General features: G+C 41.1%; 1 protein-coding gene across 1 annotated transcript in view; it reads right to left on the bottom strand.

The window, feature by feature from the left end:
• GREB1 (growth regulating estrogen receptor binding 1) overlaps positions 1-20,031 on the bottom strand; it is a 128,871-nt gene that overhangs the window by 72,480 nt on the left and 36,360 nt on the right. Inside the window, exons 3-4 of the mRNA XM_081940111.1 lie at positions 12,333-12,464; positions 8,299-8,475 (exon numbers count right to left, since the gene is read on the bottom strand). Coding sequence (XP_081796237.1) covers positions 8,299-8,475; positions 12,333-12,464 — 309 coding nt within the window. The remainder of the gene's footprint in view (positions 1-8,298; positions 8,476-12,332; positions 12,465-20,031) is intronic.

Here is a 20,031-nt window from a genome sequence, read left to right on the forward strand (position 1 = left end):
CATTCATAAGAAGAAACTATCCTGCTTTGTGACTCTTCCTAAAATGGCCACTGAGGAAAAAACAGATTCTGGGCTAGGGAGAATCCTTTTATTTTTAATTATTGTATTCCAAGAATGAATGAATTCTATTTCATACATGCAGTAATATTTTTGGTTGTGCAACTTTGATTTTTAGATATATAACATACCATGAGGAATCATATTAATAACATTGTTCACTTCGTTACATCTATTAGTGATTTGTCTATAGCCTGTGTATCGAGTTGTCCAATAGATTATACATATTTATATATATATATATTTATATGTGTGTTGTATTTGTGCTGTCTGGATGGTTTTCTGTGATGAGCCGAATGACAGAAAGAGGGAGTAGTGAGCTCCCTCCCATATTTGGGCATACCAGGGGTTGTAACACAAATACATACATACATACATACATACATACATACATACATACATACATACATACATATATTTTCATGCTCTGAAAAGCTGAACATTGTGCAAAATGCACAGAAATAAGCCACACAAATACATATATATTCATGCTCTGAAAAGCTGAACATTGTGCAAAATGCACAGAAATAAGCCACACTATTTTTCCCCTGTGTGACAAATATCATTGCTTTAGTGCAGGGATGTCAAACTCGATTTCATTGAGGGCTGCATCAGGGTTGTGTTTGACCTTCGGGGTCGGGGTGGGCATGGCCAGGATGGGTGTGGCCAACTTGATGACACTCGTGTCGGGGGCGTCTGTGGTGGCTCGAGTGCTCTAACAGCGAAAACAGGCTCCCAAGCTCCATTTTCAACCAGGACAGCCTCCTGCCACATTCTGCCAGTGATAACTGAGCCCAAGGCGGGGGGGGCATGCACCCCCCCAGCTCTATTTTTGCTGGAAGAGGGTGGCAGGAGGCTGCCACAGTTGAAAACAGAGCTCAGGAGAGGCACCACAAACCGGTATTTTGTGGTTTCCAGGGCAGCCCAGTGGGCCAGAGTTAAGCATCCCATGCGTCACATCCAGTCCCCGGCCTTGAGTTTGACACCGCTGCTTTAGTGACTTCAGTTTAACTGACTCTTTTAGTTTTGGCTGCTACCTCAGATTTTTGGGGGTATCTGGTTTATCAGCTGCTGTTTATGTATCTTTTAGACTAGATGTTTTTAATGTGTTCTATATGAGCTAAAATTTGATAAAACAGTTGATCCAAAACAAAGATGCACGATTCTAATTTAGCACTAGGTGCAGTAAACCATATTGTACTTGTACTGATTATCGATTTCTTTGCATAATTTAAAATTATGAACTTTAAGATCAGAGAATATCTGTAACTCATCACTACAGTAGGAATTTTGATTATATAATAGGATCTCTGCTACAGTATGTTACAATCCTAAATTATTTTTTATTGTTAAATCATCATTATTGCTTTATTGCCATTACATTTCAATTTTACAGATGTTAATGTCCCTATGAACCCAGAGTCAAGTAGAAAATAGATGTTATTGTTGTGATTGACAAGATCAAGCAACATGACCCACTGCTACCTTTACTGAGATAGTTAAAAGACCAACACAATGTAAAGTTGCTATTATATCCTTCATAGGTTAGACCAAGTCTCTATTTTCCTATTGCCTCTGAGGATGTTTTTAGATTTGCCAGTTTAGTCTGCAGTTGAAGATTTCTTAATCTTATCCAAATCTGCTTAGCTTTTTCAAGATCAATCAAGGTCAGCTATGTAGGGCTATCGGCTATGAGTTTTAATAGGAACAGCAGTACAGAAAATTGACTAAAGAGGGTATATGATTTGCACGAGCATATGATATGCCCCACGCACAGTGTGAAGATATTCTTGATCCTTTCCCATTAGAGTGCTTAATTTTGCCCTGAGAAATTAATAAGTGTTCTTAAGAATGAAGATAAACTGTCAAAATGAAGCTTTTTGGATTGGGGAAAAAATTCTAGCTGTGAAAGAAAAAAGGAAGGGGAAAAAAAGACTCCCACAGGTTGAGAAAAACTCTTCTATTAATGGGGCATCATCATTGATGGTAGGCAGAGGTGAGAAAACTATTAATATGAGCTTTATTCAGGCAGCTATTTAAGACCATTATTTCCAGTCATGTTTCTTCTAATGCTTCACCTGGTTTTTACAGCAAATTTCATATACTATTGATTTCACATTTTTTTATCTTGCTTCCTTTACTGTTATTTTTATTATATATATTTAAAAAAATTAAATGTCTGTGGTTGAGCCACAGCAGCAATATGAATGAGTTAAGTAAACTGGAAGATGACACATAAAGAAAGCAAGTGATGATGCCGTCTTAAATGCTATAGGCAGAACTCCAAAACTTTATTTCTGTTAATTGTTCTGATTTTAAGAGGTGTGTACAAAGGCATTTTGACAGATTCCAGTTTCGTGTACTGTAAGGCTTTTCCTACTTCAGTGCATTGATTCAGAGACAAAATAGTATGGGATGTGGTTTTTCCGAACAAGAGAGCCAACTCCAGAATAGTTATTTGAACACACATACACACACAGACAAGTATGACCAGTGCAAGTCACAGAGGCAGTGAATTGGAACCAAAAGCAATCTTTTTAAACAAAAGCAATAAATGAACCTTATTTATAGCCTCCAACACATGACTGCTTGTCATGAATAGGAACCGGTAGACAAAAATATTGCTCAAGGAATTACTTAATGCACAGTCATTTTGCTTGTGAGCTCCTGGATGCCTCCAGGCACCCCCATCATCAAAAGTGCAATCAATTAACAAATGCTCCAAAGACCTTTTTTGGCTAACCCACGTGTTTCCTACTGCAAATAGCATTCCTCAAAAAGTTTTCGACCAGAGCAAATAAGCAGAATTTCCTCAGGAAACATGCATGTTTATTGAAAATAAGTGTCCAGAGGAGATAGGAAAATGTTACCCCAAATCTCAGCATCACTTAAGGTAATTTACTTATGAAAGGTCTTAGCAAAATCACTTTTTAAAGTTGGCTCTGAAGCCGCCCTAGCTATGTCCTTAGGATTACTCAGAACTAAATTCTGTTCAGGGATGTGGGTATGGATGCATGTTTTGAGCTAGTAAAAAAAAAAACACCTTCACGGATGAAAGGGTGCATGTGAAAATTTTATACAAGTTCTATACAAATGACTGTTAAACAGAAATAATCATTAAGCTCTATTACTAAAACAAGTCATGCATTTTCCAAGCCTATCTCCTAGAAATGAAATAAACAAAAAAGACACCTGGCATAAAGTGAGAGAAATTCTAAGGTATTTTGAGGGGCATGGTTCCTTGTCTTCTTCCTGACAAGGTGCGCAAATAAATTTCTTGGTATATGTATTGACTTTTTATTTCTTGCATTGACTCTGTATAACTTGTCCACTTCCGCATTCATGTCTTATTCCTCCAAATCTAATTTCGTAAAGGTTTCAGCAACCCTCTCCTGACTGTCTTTGTCAGGTTGTTCTGTAGCTCCTCTCAATCTCAAGCAAAATTCTTTCCCTTTTAAATCCAGCAGTCTCACATTGTCTAAATATTATTTTCATCTGTTGGTATAATGTCCTCTTTTCCCATGGAGATTTATATTATTTACTTAATTGTTTCAAAAACACTTCAAATTCCAAATTCAACTGTCCCTCTAGTGTAATTGGTTTTAAACGTTCTTAATTTCCTAATTTCTTAGCAAGTCTTTTGATTTTAATTACTTTTACATCCTTTTTTTTCTTTGGTTTTAGCTTAATTTTTAATCCTGGTTGAAGGATCACTCACCAACTGGTATAAGTCTGCTGTTTAGAAGACCTCTTTAGTTTATGAAATTGTGATGTTCCAAATGTGCTTTAGAAAGTGGAAATTTGGGAAACCTAGTATTCTTAAACAGGCTCTGATCAGGCTGAGCATGATATTTTTTTCCCATGGCTCCCAGCATTCTTATTCCCAAGTTGCTTGCAGTTGCTTACTCCAAAATTGCTTACTCCCAAGTCTTCCAGAGCACATGTGGATGATCTGGCTTCTGCAGAGACTACACTGTCCTGGACTTGACACACTATCACCAGTCTCTGCCTCAGACAGGTCTCCATTGTTCAGAAATGTATCAGTTCTCCACCACCACCCCCAGAAGTCTAAGTCAGCGAACATTATATTTCAACCCCTAGTTTTAAAGGCCTATTAATGCTAGTCAGATTCTAATGGATTCTAGATTTAGCACTGGAAGGGGCTGTATTCCACTGAACTAAATGGTTCTCAGCTTAGGGATCCTCTCAGATTCCCAGCTTTTGGAGTTGTGGCCAAGAGAGCTTTTGCACAACTTCATCTTGTGTGGTATTTGCAACCCTGCTAGGAATGGGAAATGCTACTGATGTTGCTCATCCAATCAATCAATCAATCAATCAATCAATCAAAATAGAGCTGGAAGGGACCTTGGAGATCTTCTAGTCCAGCTTGAGCAGGATAACCTGTACCATTTCAGACAGGTGGCTGTCCAGTCTCTTCTTAAGAACCTCCAGTGATGGAGCACCCACCACTTCTAAAGGGAAGCTGTTCCACTGGTTAATTGTCCTCACTGTTAGCAAGGTAATTCCAGGTTGCTTCTCTCCTTGATTAGTTTCCAACCATTGTTTCTTGTCTTGCCTTTTGGACCTTTGAAAAGCACCAAAGGGCAAGACACTTTTCCCCTTGGCTATCTCTCAAATGGACAACTCCAAAGCATTTAGAAGTTACAAGTGGTCCAAAATGTGGCAGCCTGAACTGTTTTGCGTGTACTTCATGGCACCCACGTACTCTGAGAGTTGCACTAGTTGCCAGTTGATTTTGGGTACCATTCAAGATGCAGGCTGACAACTTTAAAGTGCTACATGGTCAGACATAGGCATCTGCAAAACCAATGTCTCCCAATAACAACTGTCCACCCAATAAATGGGAGGAACTCTTTATATATCTCCTCATTTAGAGACTGCCATCCTCAGAGACCACAGAAGTGGTTACCAACCCCCTGCATAAGAACAGTATTAGCCCCAACTTTTGCACAGTCCCCTGCCTCCTGGCTTTCAACAAATTAGTAAAAAAATGTTCCATCAAACTATGGGGACCAATTTGCTACACCTATCAATCTTAAGAAAGAACTGAGTATGTCTTCCAGTTTTTTGATATTATTTATTATAAGATATTATTTATTTTTAAACTGGATTTTGTCGTGTTTTAATTCCAAATTGGAGAATTGAACATGTCTCAGAGACATCTAATTGGAGTGCCCCCCACCAGGCCTTGTAAGTAAATAAATAAACTTCTGCTTCAAATTCTTTGAATCATAGACATTGACAGAGCTAGCAGAAAAATGATGAAAAACATGGGACTGCTTCATCATGCAAGTAATACAATTTTCATCAGAGGCAGGGCAACACTAATAAGACATCACTGGGTAGATGTTGTTATTTTGGTATCATCATAGTTTGCTGCAAATGTCACAGATTCAAAAGCTTAGAAAGAGACTGAATTGAAGGGAACTCAAAACAGTCACTGGGTAAACAATGTAAAGAATATGTACACAAAGTAAAGAATAATGTTGGTATGTATAGTTACTGGAACATCAGTGTTCAATTTAACATACACACAAATGTACATACAAATGTAGCATTAGTTATTATTACCAAATGTTTCTTACTATCCTTTCCTCCTGTAGTTTAGCATGCAATTAACACATATACTACTTCCTCTGATTTAACAACCCTAGGAACTTTAAACTGTTAATAGCAGGAGCAATGAATGGTCTGAGTGGTGCAACACTACTCCCTGTATCTTTAAAATGACAACACATTGCTGATTTATAGCTCCTTTAATTCCTTTACTATTGCAGCCCAATTGTATTGTAACCCATCAAAGACAGCAAGATCTTACAGCAAAACATATTATTGCTTGACAAAGTTATCTACTCTGCCCCTTCCCACAGAGCTGGCTATAAACTGAAATCTTAAATGTATTTATATGGGTTCACGTGGTTTTCCTTTGATTTTTATTGGCAGGCCTCTGTAGAGCTTTGTTGCCTAGTAATACGACGAAGAGCCACTCAAACATCAAACACTTTTTCTGTCCAGTAAAAGGATGAAATATATACAGTATGGAAAATAGCTTTCTAACAAAAGCTTCAAAATATACTTGAGTACATTTATTGAGAAGCAATTGTGTTTTCTTTGAAGTTATACACTACATCTGAGCTATAGCTGTTAAAAGTCTTATTAGTGGATTTGTTTATCACCAACCTAGTTTCTTTCAGAGTTTACTCTGGATTGACATCTTCTTCCACTCACAAAATTAATTTCACTAACATCTATCTATACATCCCATCTTTAGTTTGCAATCCTTCGAGACTGATTTATCCCATCCCCCTGCCAGTTAGCAGTTCTGTAACTAAAGCAAGCTAGAAGAGCGAAAGAGACAGATTAGACCTAGGTCATCCTTCTTTTTCCTGTCCAAGTCCAAGTTTAAGATCTACAACCAGTGACTAAACTTCCAAGGTCAGATGCACAAATGGCAACTTGCAGGGTACATTTATGTGACAAGGACAAAGTTTATTAATCCATCTTAAAATGATCATAAATAAGTTTGATTTGGAAATATTAATCTAAGGAGAAATTTCCTGACAATTAGAACAATTAATCAGTGGAGCAACTTGCCTCCAGAAGTTGTAAATGCTCCAACACTGAAAGTGTTTAAGAAGAGATTGGATAACCATTTGTCTGAAGTGGTGTAGGGTTTCCTGCCTAAGCAGGTGGTTGGACTAGAAGACCTCCAAGGTCCCTTCCAACTCTGCTATTCTATTCTATTCTATTCTATTCTATTCTATTCTATTCTATTCTACTCCACTCCACTCCACTCCATTCTATTCTCTCTTGGTGTATCTTATAAAAGTACAAAAATAAATATATTAGCTTAATTATTTATTTAGAATACTACCCATTAAACATAAGGATATGGCTACCTGGCAGGACATTTATATTCCAAATGTAGTTTCCAATAAGGTCAGGCCAGATTTAGAGTAGCTTCCAGAAGTTGTTAACAAACATACCAATGAACAATATAAAAAATGTAATGAAAATTAAGGCTAAAGTGATATTCATAATGTACTGTACAATGACTTCTGGATTCCTAAGATAGTCCTCGACTTACAACAGTTGATTTAGTGACCGTTCAAAGTTGCAAAGGCACTGAAAAAAGTGACTTGTGACCATTTTCCACAGTTACAACCTTTGCAGCATCTCCATGATCATGTGATGAAAATTCAGATGTTTGGCAACTGGTTCCTACTCAAAACTGTTGCAGCATCCCAGGGTCATGTGGTCACTTTTTGCAACCTTCTGACAAGCAAAGTCATCGGGGAAGCCTGATTCGCTTAACAACCAGGTTACTAAATTATCAACTGCAGTGATTCACTGAACAACTGTGGCAAGAAAGGTCATAAAATGGGGAAAACTCACTTAACAAATTTTCACTTAACAACATTAATGTTGAGCTCAGTTGTGGTCATAGCTTGCGGACTACCTGTACAGCTTGACCAATAAGTAGTTTACCAACATCATATCTTAAAATAAAAGCATTCCAAGGCAGCAGAAAGGAAACTTTTAAAAACTTTATAACTTTTTTAAACTTAAAAAAAATGGCAGCAGAAATGTGCAAAAATAATTCAAGGTGTAATCCAGGTATCAGTAAGCCAAAATGACCTTACTATGTTTTTAAGCATAGACTAGAGCCGTGATGGGACCCATGGCATGCCCACAGAGCCATCTCTGCGGACAAGTGAGCTATCGCCCAAGTCAGCTCCAGTGCGCGTGCGCACGTGCCTCCCGCCAGCCGATTTTTGGGTCTCTTCTGGGAGAAGTGTGCACATGCACAGGAGTGGGGCGGTCATACACCCATGCACGGGGGTGGTGGGGTTGGGTGCCCATGCACGGGGATGGGGGGATGCAACGCTCCCACGCCCCGTTTTTGGTCCCAGGAGGCTTTAGGAAGGCCTGCTAGCACCAAAACAGGGGGGGCATACATGCACAGGGAGCACAGTTGGGGGCGCACGAATGCGCAGGGGTGGGGCCTGCAGGGGGCATTAAATTATGGGTGTGCGCTATTGCGTGCACGCTTTTGGCACCCAAGGGAAAAAAGGTTCACCATCACTGGACTAGTGTCAAAACCTTTGTACTGGTATTCAGGCTCATATTGTACTTTCCAAGGATAAGAGAGCAAACTGCAGATGATGAGAGTGTTCAGCTAATGTTGCTGAATGACAGCAAATTACCAATCCCACTTACCCAATAAGGCGTTGTGCCCATAGTCATCAGGCAAGAATCGCTTATCCACAGCACACACCAAAAGGTGATCAGGTAAGGTTGGTGACTTTGCACCAACCAGTAAAAATCCTGAAGGCACTTCAATTGGCTCATTCAAGATGGACGCTAGCCTGAGGTCTTTCCCTGTCTGACAGAAACCTGGAGAGGAAGAGAAAGAACAACATCCTTTATCAAACTTGCTAGTAAAACAAAACTAAAGCTGAGGTGTACGGATAGCTCATCTATAAGACCAGTGGTGGGATTCAGCCAGTTCGCACCTATTCGGGAGAACCGGTTGTTAACTTTCTAAGCAGTTGGGAGAATCGGTTGTTGGAAGAAATCTCCTTTTGTTTTTTACAGGGCTAATCCTGTAAGGAAGGCAGGAAGGAAACATTCTGGTGTTGTTTCTAGCCTAATCTTTATTGCCCTACTTACAGAAACTGCCTCTCCGGTTAACCCTTATTACATTGTAACAGCTAAGGTGAAGCGTGAGTGACATTGAGTTGGCCACCCCCACCCAGTCACATGACCACCAACCACCGCCTACCCAGCTGGTCATTAGGGCAGAGAACCGGTTGTGAAATTATTTAAATCCCACCACTGTATAAGACCCACCTAATTAGCTCGATGTAAGGTTTTACAATGGAAGATGCGGCAGTGCATATTTTGCGAAGACCCATGAACATAAAGGGGCAAAAGAAACCAGCAGTTTGGAAAATGTTTGCACAGAAAGTTTACCCAACAAATGTAATCAGAAGAATAACTAATAATGAAGAAAATGTAACAAATAGCTGGTTATGTGAAATCTGCTTTAAAATGGGAGGATAAAAGGGAAATTCAGCTTGGATTCCCCCCCCCCCCTCGTTTCATTATCAAGAGTTCTTCTTACCATTTTTAAAACTCCACAAACAAAAAAGTAACATTTAAAGAAGAGAAAGGGAAGGGAAGACTCAGAATTTATAATCAACCCTTGCATTTTGCCCCCCCCCCCCAACTGAGCAAGTTCGCTTATTTCTCAAAAATATTTATTGTTCTTTAACCTAACATGCAAAACTCCTTAATTCAAATGCTGATAATCAGAATGTATTGGCAAAGCCCTGCTAAACTTTAAAACAAAAACAAAAAACACGGCAGTGGAAATGTTCAAAAATAACCCAGTAATTCAAGGTGTCGTTCAGGCACCGGTAAGCCAAAATGACCTAGCTATCATTTTAACCTTGGATTGGAGTCAAAACATTCTTAGTGGATAAGAGGGTATTTGTGTCCATATGTTCATGAGAGTGTAGATTTGCCCTTCAAATATTGCATAATCATTGTTTTATTACATCCCACGTGCAAAGAGTGCAATGTGCAATTTTCTGAGAAAATTGTCCCCTACATGCTTTATATATTCTTTCCAGCAACTGGCAACAGCAGCAAAAAGTGTAACAAATAGGCTCTAATTCACAGAATTTGGGTCCTTGGCTTACGACCACAATTGAACCCAAAATTTATGTTAATAATCGAGGCAGTTGTTAAATGAGTTTGGTCCTATTTTACGACCTTTCTTGTCATCATTGTTAAGTGAATCACTGCAGTTGTTCAGTTAGTAAAAAGGTTGTTGAACAAATCTGGCTTCCCCATTGACTTTGCTTGTCAGAAGGTTACAAAAGCTGATCGGTGAGACACAGCAACCAGCATAAATATGAACCAGTTGCCAAGTGTCCGAAATCTGATCACGTGACTACAGGGATGCTGCAATGGTCGTAAGTGTGAAAAATGGTCATAAGTCACTTTTTTCAGTGCTGCTGTAACTTTAAATGGTCATTAAATGAACGTGTAAATCAAGTACTTATCTATTATTTGAAACACATAAGCATGGTATTTCCTTTTTTGAAACAACTTTTTCATTTATTGGGCAGACGATACAAATTTGACAAGAAATTTCTGTTCCTCTGTAAGGAATGATTGCTCGATTTTGTCATGGTTACATTTAGCATACATATAAACTTTCAAAGGCTCTTTGTTTTGTATAGTCTCATATGAAACTAGCTGGATACCTGTGCTTCGTGACGAAACTTTGTGATCGGGCTATGCAGGAGAAATTCGGTTCACAATCCGTTGGCTTAGTGGTGGTCGGTGATTGGAACACATAACGGGAATATTGCTCCCGCCACCTTGAGTCCAGAAGCAGTTCCATAAGTGGAAGGCGTAGACATTTTGGTGAGGTACCAAGGTTTAGTACTGTAAGGAGCCCCAGACCGCTCCTGAGTGAAGGAGTGGAATGTCTGCCAGCTTGAACTGAGGTAATGGAATGTGAGGCAACTGGCAGTTGGAACAGAGTTCTTTTCAGGTGGGGAGGGGGAGTAGAACTCCTTAGTATCAGAGTGTGTTAATTACTGTATAAGAAATACTAATGATCTGATAGTCATTTCGAAAAATCCTTTCTTAGTGAGCACCTAGAAGCCAAGAGGAACATATGTGCCAAATTTCAAGTTTGTAGGCTTTACAGTTTTGGAAACTTCGTGATGAGTGAGTGGTACTTGGCTTTTATTTATATAGATTTAGGACAAATAGCATGAACACCATTAAGTCTTCCTCAGTATATAGCAATAGCACTTAGACTTATATACCGCTTCACAGTGCTTTACAGTCCTTTCTAACCACTTTACAGAGTTAGTATGTTGCCCCCAATAATATTCTGGATCCTCATTTTACCAACTTCAAAAGGATGGAAGGCTAAGTCATATACCACATTCAGACTCTGGTGCCTTGCCAACTTTCTTAGTATAGAGCTATATATTACTGTCTCCTAGTGTCCTGGACAGCCGGGCTTGTTAGAAGCTGTACCATACAATAGACTGTGACAGAATGTGACAAATAAGATTATTCTTAATGCCTAAAGCTAATGCTGGCACCAGAAGAGCCAACATGTCAAATGGAAAACAAAGCTTTACATGAAAAATGCAGTGTATGCAGCATATATAAATCTCAAGAATTACCTATTTCCAAATAATTTCCAAGTAAAAAAAAAATAACGTAGTTGATCAATATAAAGAATTTCATATCAAACAATATTAGCACACAGTCATTCACTAAACTTGATCTTAAAATCTATAATGGGAACTGGCTCAATTTTTAATCTTGGATGTATGCTTTCTATGAATGATACCATTTACAGATGAATATATTCTGCCAATATACATTCTTCTTTCCTTATAGTTATGCCGTGATATTATTAATTTACAAAATAAAAGAATTTTGATTGTAATCAATAATTTAACAAAACATTTTTATAACTGGCATGACAAATATGTGGGAGGAGATGGATTATAAATTAAACTTGATCTAAATTCTATTTTTCAAATCCCATGATTTTTTTATATATACAGACATTTTCACATATTGTGTATAAATAAAAGATGTAAAATATGTGGACATAATATATAAAACGTTTTGATTAAGGATATGTTTTATTGAAGTGGTAAATTTCAATCTGAGCTACTTAATGACTGGTCCGCCATTTAAAATGTATCATGTGAAAACTAAGATAGTAATGAAAATATATTGTACTCCCTCACAATGGAAAAAATGGAATGTAGGAAAAAGATCACTTTATAATCAGTCTCCAGTATCTATTTTGCTATATATATTTTAAAATAACATGGTAATTGGTGTACAGAAAGCATATTAGCCACTTAGGATGCTGCAGTATACAATTTTACCAGTAGCATAATATAACTTAGAACCAGGTCTTAAATTTTAGGGAAAAGTGAAAGGGACTTCTTCCTTATCAGTATTACGTATTTCTACATGTAAAATAAAACTCTGGCTGTATTTTACAATTTGGTTCTATTTTATGCTAAAGAAATAAGTCCATGTTGCTGATATAAAAAAATATATCTTAACAGTCTATAACAGGAATCCCCAAGCCTCGGTCTGCAGCCTGCTGCCAGTCCACTGAGCCAGAAAGTTTGAGGAATGCTGGTCTATTGCATGCCTATAAATTAACCATCTAAACAACATTAATGTCTTACCATCGGTAGTGCAACAACCTTCAGGTGGTGGTTTCATCTGATAAGTAACAGGAGGGCTACTTGTTTCTGAACCTTCATCACCATCATCATCTTCCTCCTCCTCCTCTTCCTCATTATCTACCCTATTGCCTGCTAAAGAGATCACAAGCACTATCACTAGAACTCAGATAAATTGCACTTTAGGCTCAGCAAGCAAGATAACTTTATTAGTAATAGCTGTTCCATATTTACTGCCGTTGTTTATTTGAGGGGCGGGGGGGGGGGAATGGATGGATGGATGGACAGACAGGACAAGATAAAACAGCTATAGAGATATAGATTAGATAGAGATAGAGATAATAGAGCTAGGTAGCGATAGAGATATGCATTTCTATTCATTTCATGAGCAAACTCAACATTCCGATGTTGGGAAAATGAGGACCCAGATTGTTGGGGGCAATGTGCTAACGCTGTAAATTGCTTAGTAAGGGCTGTAAAGCACTGTGAAGCGGTATACTGCATAAGTCTAAGTGCTATTGCTATTTTCTAATCTGATGCCTTCCAAACATGCAGAAATATATATACATACATACATACACACACACCGGCTGCTGTAATCAATAAAAACTGCAGATCTATATATTTTGATTATGGAAGATCAAACTAAATAGGAATTTCAGATGTTATGGCACAGTGGGAACATTAATAAAATGCACAACATGCATATATGGGATGTACATTTTGAGAGCAATCTGTACAAATTTATAGACAGGATCAATGTGCAGCAATCATAACACCTGATTCGTACATCACTCAAAACACCACAGAACCTCCATAGCTATATAGACTCCTAGGACAACTTCCAAACCCTGTCAGCTGCTTCATACATGGAAGAAAGCTTCAGTGACTGAGTAACAAACATTCATGAGTGAACTCTCTCCAGGCAGAACCCAGAAAATAAATATCAATCATTATAAATCAAATAGGTTTTCTAATAATTGTATGAAATGTTCTTTACTCTAAATATGGGTAAGCCACTGATCCAAAGAATAAAAATTGTATGGATACTTGAGCAGTAGAAAATAAAATCAATATATAGTAGTCAGCCCTCAGGCTAGCAAGGGAAGACATTGAAACAAATGTATTTTTATACTACCGGTAGATAAAGGTTGCGCAACTGAAATGTCAAGATCCTTTTCCTAGTAATCTTACTGGCATTTATGTAGGCATATGAATAAGGGCTTCTGGGAATAATCTCAAGGTCCATATGGGTATTTATAGAGAAAAACATCATTTCAACTCATAGTCTCAAACACTAAGAGCTTTCACTATCAAAGCCAGCACTTTGAATTGGGCATATAAATAAACTGGAAGTCAGTTATAAAATGATCAAATGGTAAAATCCCAGATATTATTTAGTATTTCTTCTATTGCATATTTAGCATGCTAAGCCAGAATTAGGCACCTAAGAAAAATCATATTTGAATCAATAGACAAAGAATTTCATTTACCCTACAGACTATGAAAGAAAATAATGTTCCCTAATGATTTAATTGTTTGGACTTTTTCCAGACGTTTGATTTATCCAAGAAGAACTTGACGTCTCATTTGCTTGTCTGAGCTTGCAAGCTAAGTGGGGTTAGGCTTAGTAAGTACTTGGATGGAACACCTTCAAGGACATTTATTTGTTGGTTGGTTTAATTCCTGGGACAGAGGTTAGGTTGGGCTACCTAAACAACATCCAGACGAATGCAGTGACAAACCACTTTCATACTGCTGCCAAGATTTTTTTTTTTTTCTGTAGATTTTTAAAAGTTTTGACTGGAGCAGATTTGTGACTCCATGTATATTTTATATAATTTTAATTTTTGTTATATGTACCATGGGTATTTTTATGGTTTTTTTAGTGTTGACTATTGTGTAAACTGCTCTGAATCTGTTTTGATTCAATGATAAGAAAACTGAACGAATAAAATGAATTAATGAATATCACATATTTATGAAAGGAGACAACCCCATTATCTTGGAACAATTGCAGAAATAGCCATTTCTCACTTGACATCACAATTGCTTTGATTTATTGTTGGGGCAAAATTCCAAGATCACAGGTATTCTACACTGAGAATACAAAACAAATAAGTGGAGGCCAAAACAAGGGTACTACTTATTCTTTCAATAATTTGGAAGATCACAGGCACATGCCAAATGGACATAAGGAAATATTCCCTATACTGGTAAAGGAAAAGAGAAATGAATTGAAGGAAATATTCTCCATAGTGAGGGGGGGAGTATCTAGGATGGGTTGACCTTGTCCTCTCATTGATTGGGCTGAGTCAGATAAGCTCTTTGGGCCACGCCCTGGTCACCAGGTACCTCCCAGTTATCCACTCAGCCCCTCAACGGGCGGCTGTGATCATTCCAAGCTCCTGGAATTTTTTTAAAAAAGGATTGAACTCATTGTTAACTGGATTGTATTCGCTGCCTCCCTGCCTGAGTGAGGAACTGGCTCTTGGCTGATTCCCTGGCCAGGAAGAGAGAGAGAGAGCGCGTGCAGCAAGCCCTTCAGGGCAACGTGCAGCCCAGGTCATAAAGAGAGACCTAGGGCACTAATCGAGACTGTGGGTGAGGGGACGCTCCCCTGGAAGCCCCAGGAAGGCAGTCACGTTGGAGAGGCTTAGCTGGCGCCAGAGCGCTCCTCCGCTCCCCCCCTGGGGTCGAACAGCGAACCGTGGCATTTTTAAATGCAGTGGAGCGCCCGCACCTGCCTGCGAGTGCCGGAGAGAGATAGCAGCCCGCAGTAGCTCCTTCCACAAGAACTAGACCTAGACCTAGCTCACCTCCCATTGGGGGGCGCTTGGCATACTTCGCCGACCGCTGGGACTTAACCTCCTCCAACAAGTGGATCCAGAATACCATTCGGTATGTTCTCTCACTTGAGTTCCTCTCCAGCCCCCCTAGTTCCTTTTGGAGCTGCCCTGTATCAAGCAACCCGACCCGGAGGTTGCTGATGCAGGAGGCCATCCAACACCTGTTGGACATCAGGGCCATCAAGCCAGTGCCTCTAGAGCAGCAAGGTCAGGGGTATTACTCTATTCTCTTTGTAATTCCTAAGGCCTTGGGCGGCTGGAGAGCAATTCTTGACTTGAAACGCCTCAACCGTTTCATTCGCTATGAAGGTTTAAGATGCATTCACTGCATTCCATCCTGGAAGGGATTAGGCAGGGAGATTTTCTCACCTCCATAGACCTCATAGAGGCCTACCTGCATATACCCATAGCCCCAGAACATCGTAAACATCTCAGGTTCTGCTACCTAGGGCACCACTTCCAGTATCGAGCCCTGCCTTTCGGGTTGTCGGCCGCCCCTCGAGTTTTCACGAAGGTAATGGCGGCATTGGCGACTCACCTGAGGCAGGTTCCTGTTCAAATTCAATGTTATTTAGAGGACCTGCTGTTGCAGTCGCCCTCCTTCAAGGGTGCACTAAGAGATCTAGACACTACTATGGCAGTCCTGAGAGACCATGGGTTTTCGGTAAACCTGGCTAAAAGCCACCTTCACCCCTCCACTAGTCTGGTCCATCTAGGAGCCCTGATAGATACAGAGGCAGGCACAGTTTTTCTGTCATCAGAAAGGCAGCTCTCTCTTAGGCAGCTAGCCGCTCAGGTAGCCAGGGGGCATAGGGTATCCTTAGCCACACTGTCCAAGCTGCTTGGCACCAAGGTATCTGCCATTGGCATTGTCCCTTGGCCTCGGTTCCACACCAGAGACCTCCAATGGTTCCTTTTGCTTTTCCAGCGAAGGCGCATGAGCTGCTCCCAGACCAAGGTTCTTCTGCCCACAGAAGTATCCCACTCACTGACTTGGTGGATGTCCCCGGCAATCTCCAAGGGCGAGATCTTCAGAACGCCAGGTAGAGTGACAGTAACAACGGACGCAAGCCTGTTCGGATGGGGCGCCCATCTGCGGGCTCAGATGGCACAAGGACAATTGAACCAGGCAGAACTGACTCACGACATAAACTGGTTGGAGCTCAGGGCGGTCCGCGGGGGGCTCCTTCAATTTCGTCACCTTGAGGGGGCAGCCACATCTTAGTCCTCACAGACAACATCGCCACCAAGGCTCATATAAACAGAAAGGGGGGACCAGATTGAAGGCCCTTATGAAGGAGGCCAAATGACTAGGGCAGTGGGCCGAAAGGAACCTTCTGTCATTGACTGCGGAACATATAGCAGGGGTGGACAACATCAGAGCCGACTGGCTCAGCCGGACCAAGGTGGACAATTCAGAGTGGAGGCTGCAGCCAGCGATATTCAAGGAAGTGGCAAGGCACTTCAGATGCCCGGAGGTCAACCTATTTGCCACCCCTCTCAACGCCCAGCTCCCGAGGTTTTATTCCAGGTATTAGACATGGGGGAGCGGAGGGGATGGACACTCTCCAATGCCCATGGCCCCGGGGGCTCCTCTATGCCTATCCACCATTATCCCTGATTCCCAAGGTCACACAGAAAATCCTGTGGGAGGGGGCAGAAGTGGTGGTGATTGCCCCACACTGGCCCCAGAGGCCTTGGTTTGCCGATCTCCAATCTCTCTCGGTGGACAGGCCCTGGAGGATCCCCCAGGAGAGGATCTCCCTCAGCCAGGGATCGCTGGAGTACCCGGACCTTCAGTGGCTTCAGTTGACCGCTTGGTGCTTGAGCGGAGCATCCTAAGGAAAGGCCACTTCTCCCCCAGGGTGATAGAGACTATTCAGGCGGCTCGCAGACCTTCCACGGAGCACATTTACGGTGCTACATGGCATGCCTTTTCAACATGGTGCAGCTCCAGGGGCCACAATCCGGTTCGAGCCATGATCTGGCAGCTTCTTCCTTCAGGTGGGCCTGGACAGAGGGTTAGCTCCCAACACGGTTAGGAGACAGATCTCGGCCATCTCATTGGTACTTCTGTGCGGTAGGTCTCAGACCTTGACTCACCACCCCATGGTCAGGCGATTCCTCAAAGGGGCATCCAATCTTAAGCCACCTACGGTACATAGCTACCCCTCCTGGGACATGCATAAGGTGTTGGACGCTCTAACAGGCCCTCCTTTCGAACCCTTGCGAACTGTGTCTCTTAAGTTTTTGACTCTTAAAGTGGCCTTTCTGGTGGCCATCACCTCAGCCAGGTGGATATCCGAACTACAAGCTCTGTCAACCAGGGAGGATCTCTGCATATTCCACCAGGACAGGGTGGTACTAAGGTTGGACCCCTCCTTCATCCCTAAGGTGTGCTCCTGCTTCCATCACTCGCAGGAATTGATATTGCCCAATTTCTGCCCAGACCTCTCTCACCCGTTAGAGAGGAAGTGGCACACCCTAGACACAAGGAGGGCTCTGAGGATTTACCTCAGAAGAACCAGCCGAACAGGAAGTCTGAAGCCCTGTTTGTCTCTTTCCAGCCGGGATCCCTGGGGAACAAGGTGACATCCACCACCATAGGCAGGTGGCTACAAACCTGTATTGTTACCGCCTACCAAGCACGGGGTCTGCAAACACCGAGCTCTATTACAAAGCATTCCACATGAAGCGTGGCCATCTCAACGGCCTGGGCCACCCAGGTTTCATTGACTGAGATCTGTAGGTCAGCTACATGGTCTTCCCCCTCACCATTCGTGTGGCACTACAAACTGGACTCCTTTGTCTCTGCAGAGGCTTCATTCGGGCGTAGGGTGTTGCAGGCTGTGCACAGGGTGGAGGTGACACCTCACCAGGCATAAGGTTGTGTGAACTCTTAACATGGGTAACCCTCCCTAGGGATGTGTAAGCTTTGGTACGTCCCATCCTGGATACTCCTCCCCTCACTATGGAGAAAAGGCGTTGGTACTTACCTGATACGCCTCTTCTCGTAGTGGGGGAGGAGTATCCAGCCCCTCCCTGATAGGGTTATTATAACATGAGCGTTATGGTTGATGGTTGAGCTGTTCTGTTAAAGAAATAAATAAAGGTTTAAACTAAGGTAAAGTCTGGAGTGGATGGCACAGCGAGTCGGATAAGGTTCTTCGCCGATAACTGGGTGGTACCTGGTGACCAGAGTGTGGCCCAAAGAGCTTACCTGACTTAGCCCAATCAATGAGAGGACAAGGTCAACCCATCCTGGATACTCCTCCCCCACTATGAGAAGAGGTGTATCAGGTAAGTACCAATACCCTTTTCCATGGTGATGATCAGAACTGTAGGAGATTCTAATGTTTATTAAGAAATGGGTGTGTTCTGAGAGAAAAAAAATCAGTGAATTTGCTTGGGTAAGGGAACATTGTACCTTAAGATTTTCATCTCCCAGGAAAAAATACAAGAAAATAACAAGGCCCAAAATATTGTACAAAAATCCTGTCTATTAAGATAAAATAAAATAGCATATTTTCTGATACTTTAAGCCCATGATGGCAAACTTATGGCACGCCTGCCACAGGTGGCACACAGAGCCCTCTCTGCGAGCACACGAGCTCTCACCCCAGCTCAGCTCCACCACGCCTGCGCATGTACCTCCCACTGGCCAGCTGATTTTTGAGTCTCTGCTGTGCATGCACAGGGGGGGCGCATGCAGGAGACACATGCGCATGTATGGGGTGTTGTGTGCGCATGCGAGGAGGGGCAGTTTGTACAAGTTTATAGACAGGATCAATGTGCAGCAATCATATCACCTGATTCATATATCACTCAAAACACCACAGAACCTCCATAGCTGTATAGACCCTTGGGATAACTTGGGATAACTTCCAAACTCTGATAGCTGCACCTTGTATTTAGTCCCAGGAGGCTTCAGGGAGGACTGCTAGGCACAAAATGGGGCACGGGAGAAGTCCCATGCGCTGGGGGAAGGGAGCAGGGTCATGCATGCATGCACAATGGTGAGGGGCGAAGGGGGTGTCGCATGCGCATTCATTATGGGTGTGGGCACATGTGCACACATGCACACGCTTTCGGCATGCAACAACAAAAAGGTTAGCCATCACTGCTTTAAGCTATTGTAATGTTTTTGAAGTTCACAAGTTGAATTTAAAGCAGAACCCAATATTCTTGTTCAAAGTGAGGAAGTATAAAAATGCTGTTTAAATGTAAGAATACTGTCAGCTTTTAATCAATATTATTCATCACCAAAATAATTGTTGCTTGAAATACTGATCGGTGAATTTGCAATTTGCAATTTATTTCATTGTATTAAATCCTGTTTCTTCCAGTTATGCTCAGTTTTGCCATTGCACAGCTGGGATCTCAGTCACAAATGCTATATTTCTTTCCAGTTCACTACATTAAATCAAATTTACGAATTTCAAAAAAGTTTTGAGCTGATATACATTCAATACAGCATGCCTCAGTTAAATTTGTGGGCATTTTTTTTAAAGTGGTGGTTGGAAAGGTCAAGATATAGAATTAGAATCCTTTCTCCTGGATATATTTCAAAGACTTTGAACAATAACATTTGCAGGCTTCATACAAATGTGGAGTTTAAATCTAATACTGTATCAGAAGCCCTTTCTATATAATGAATTAATGAACAGTACCAATTGAATGAGACCAATTGAAATTGGCTAGGCTCCCATTTGTACAGTAATCAGAAAAACAAGAACCTTTGGAAATAGAGGTGAGGCTTTGCTTATATCTTATTGATGGATCATGTAAACTTTCCCCTCTTTTCTTTATTACATTTTTTTTCTGGATCTCACTAGTTAAGAGCAAAACTCAAT

The sequence above is a fragment of the Natrix helvetica genome, assembly GCF_964273705.1.
Source record: "Natrix helvetica genome assembly, chromosome: 2".
In the NCBI taxonomy this organism is placed as follows: Eukaryota; Metazoa; Chordata; class Lepidosauria; order Squamata; family Natricidae; genus Natrix; species Natrix helvetica.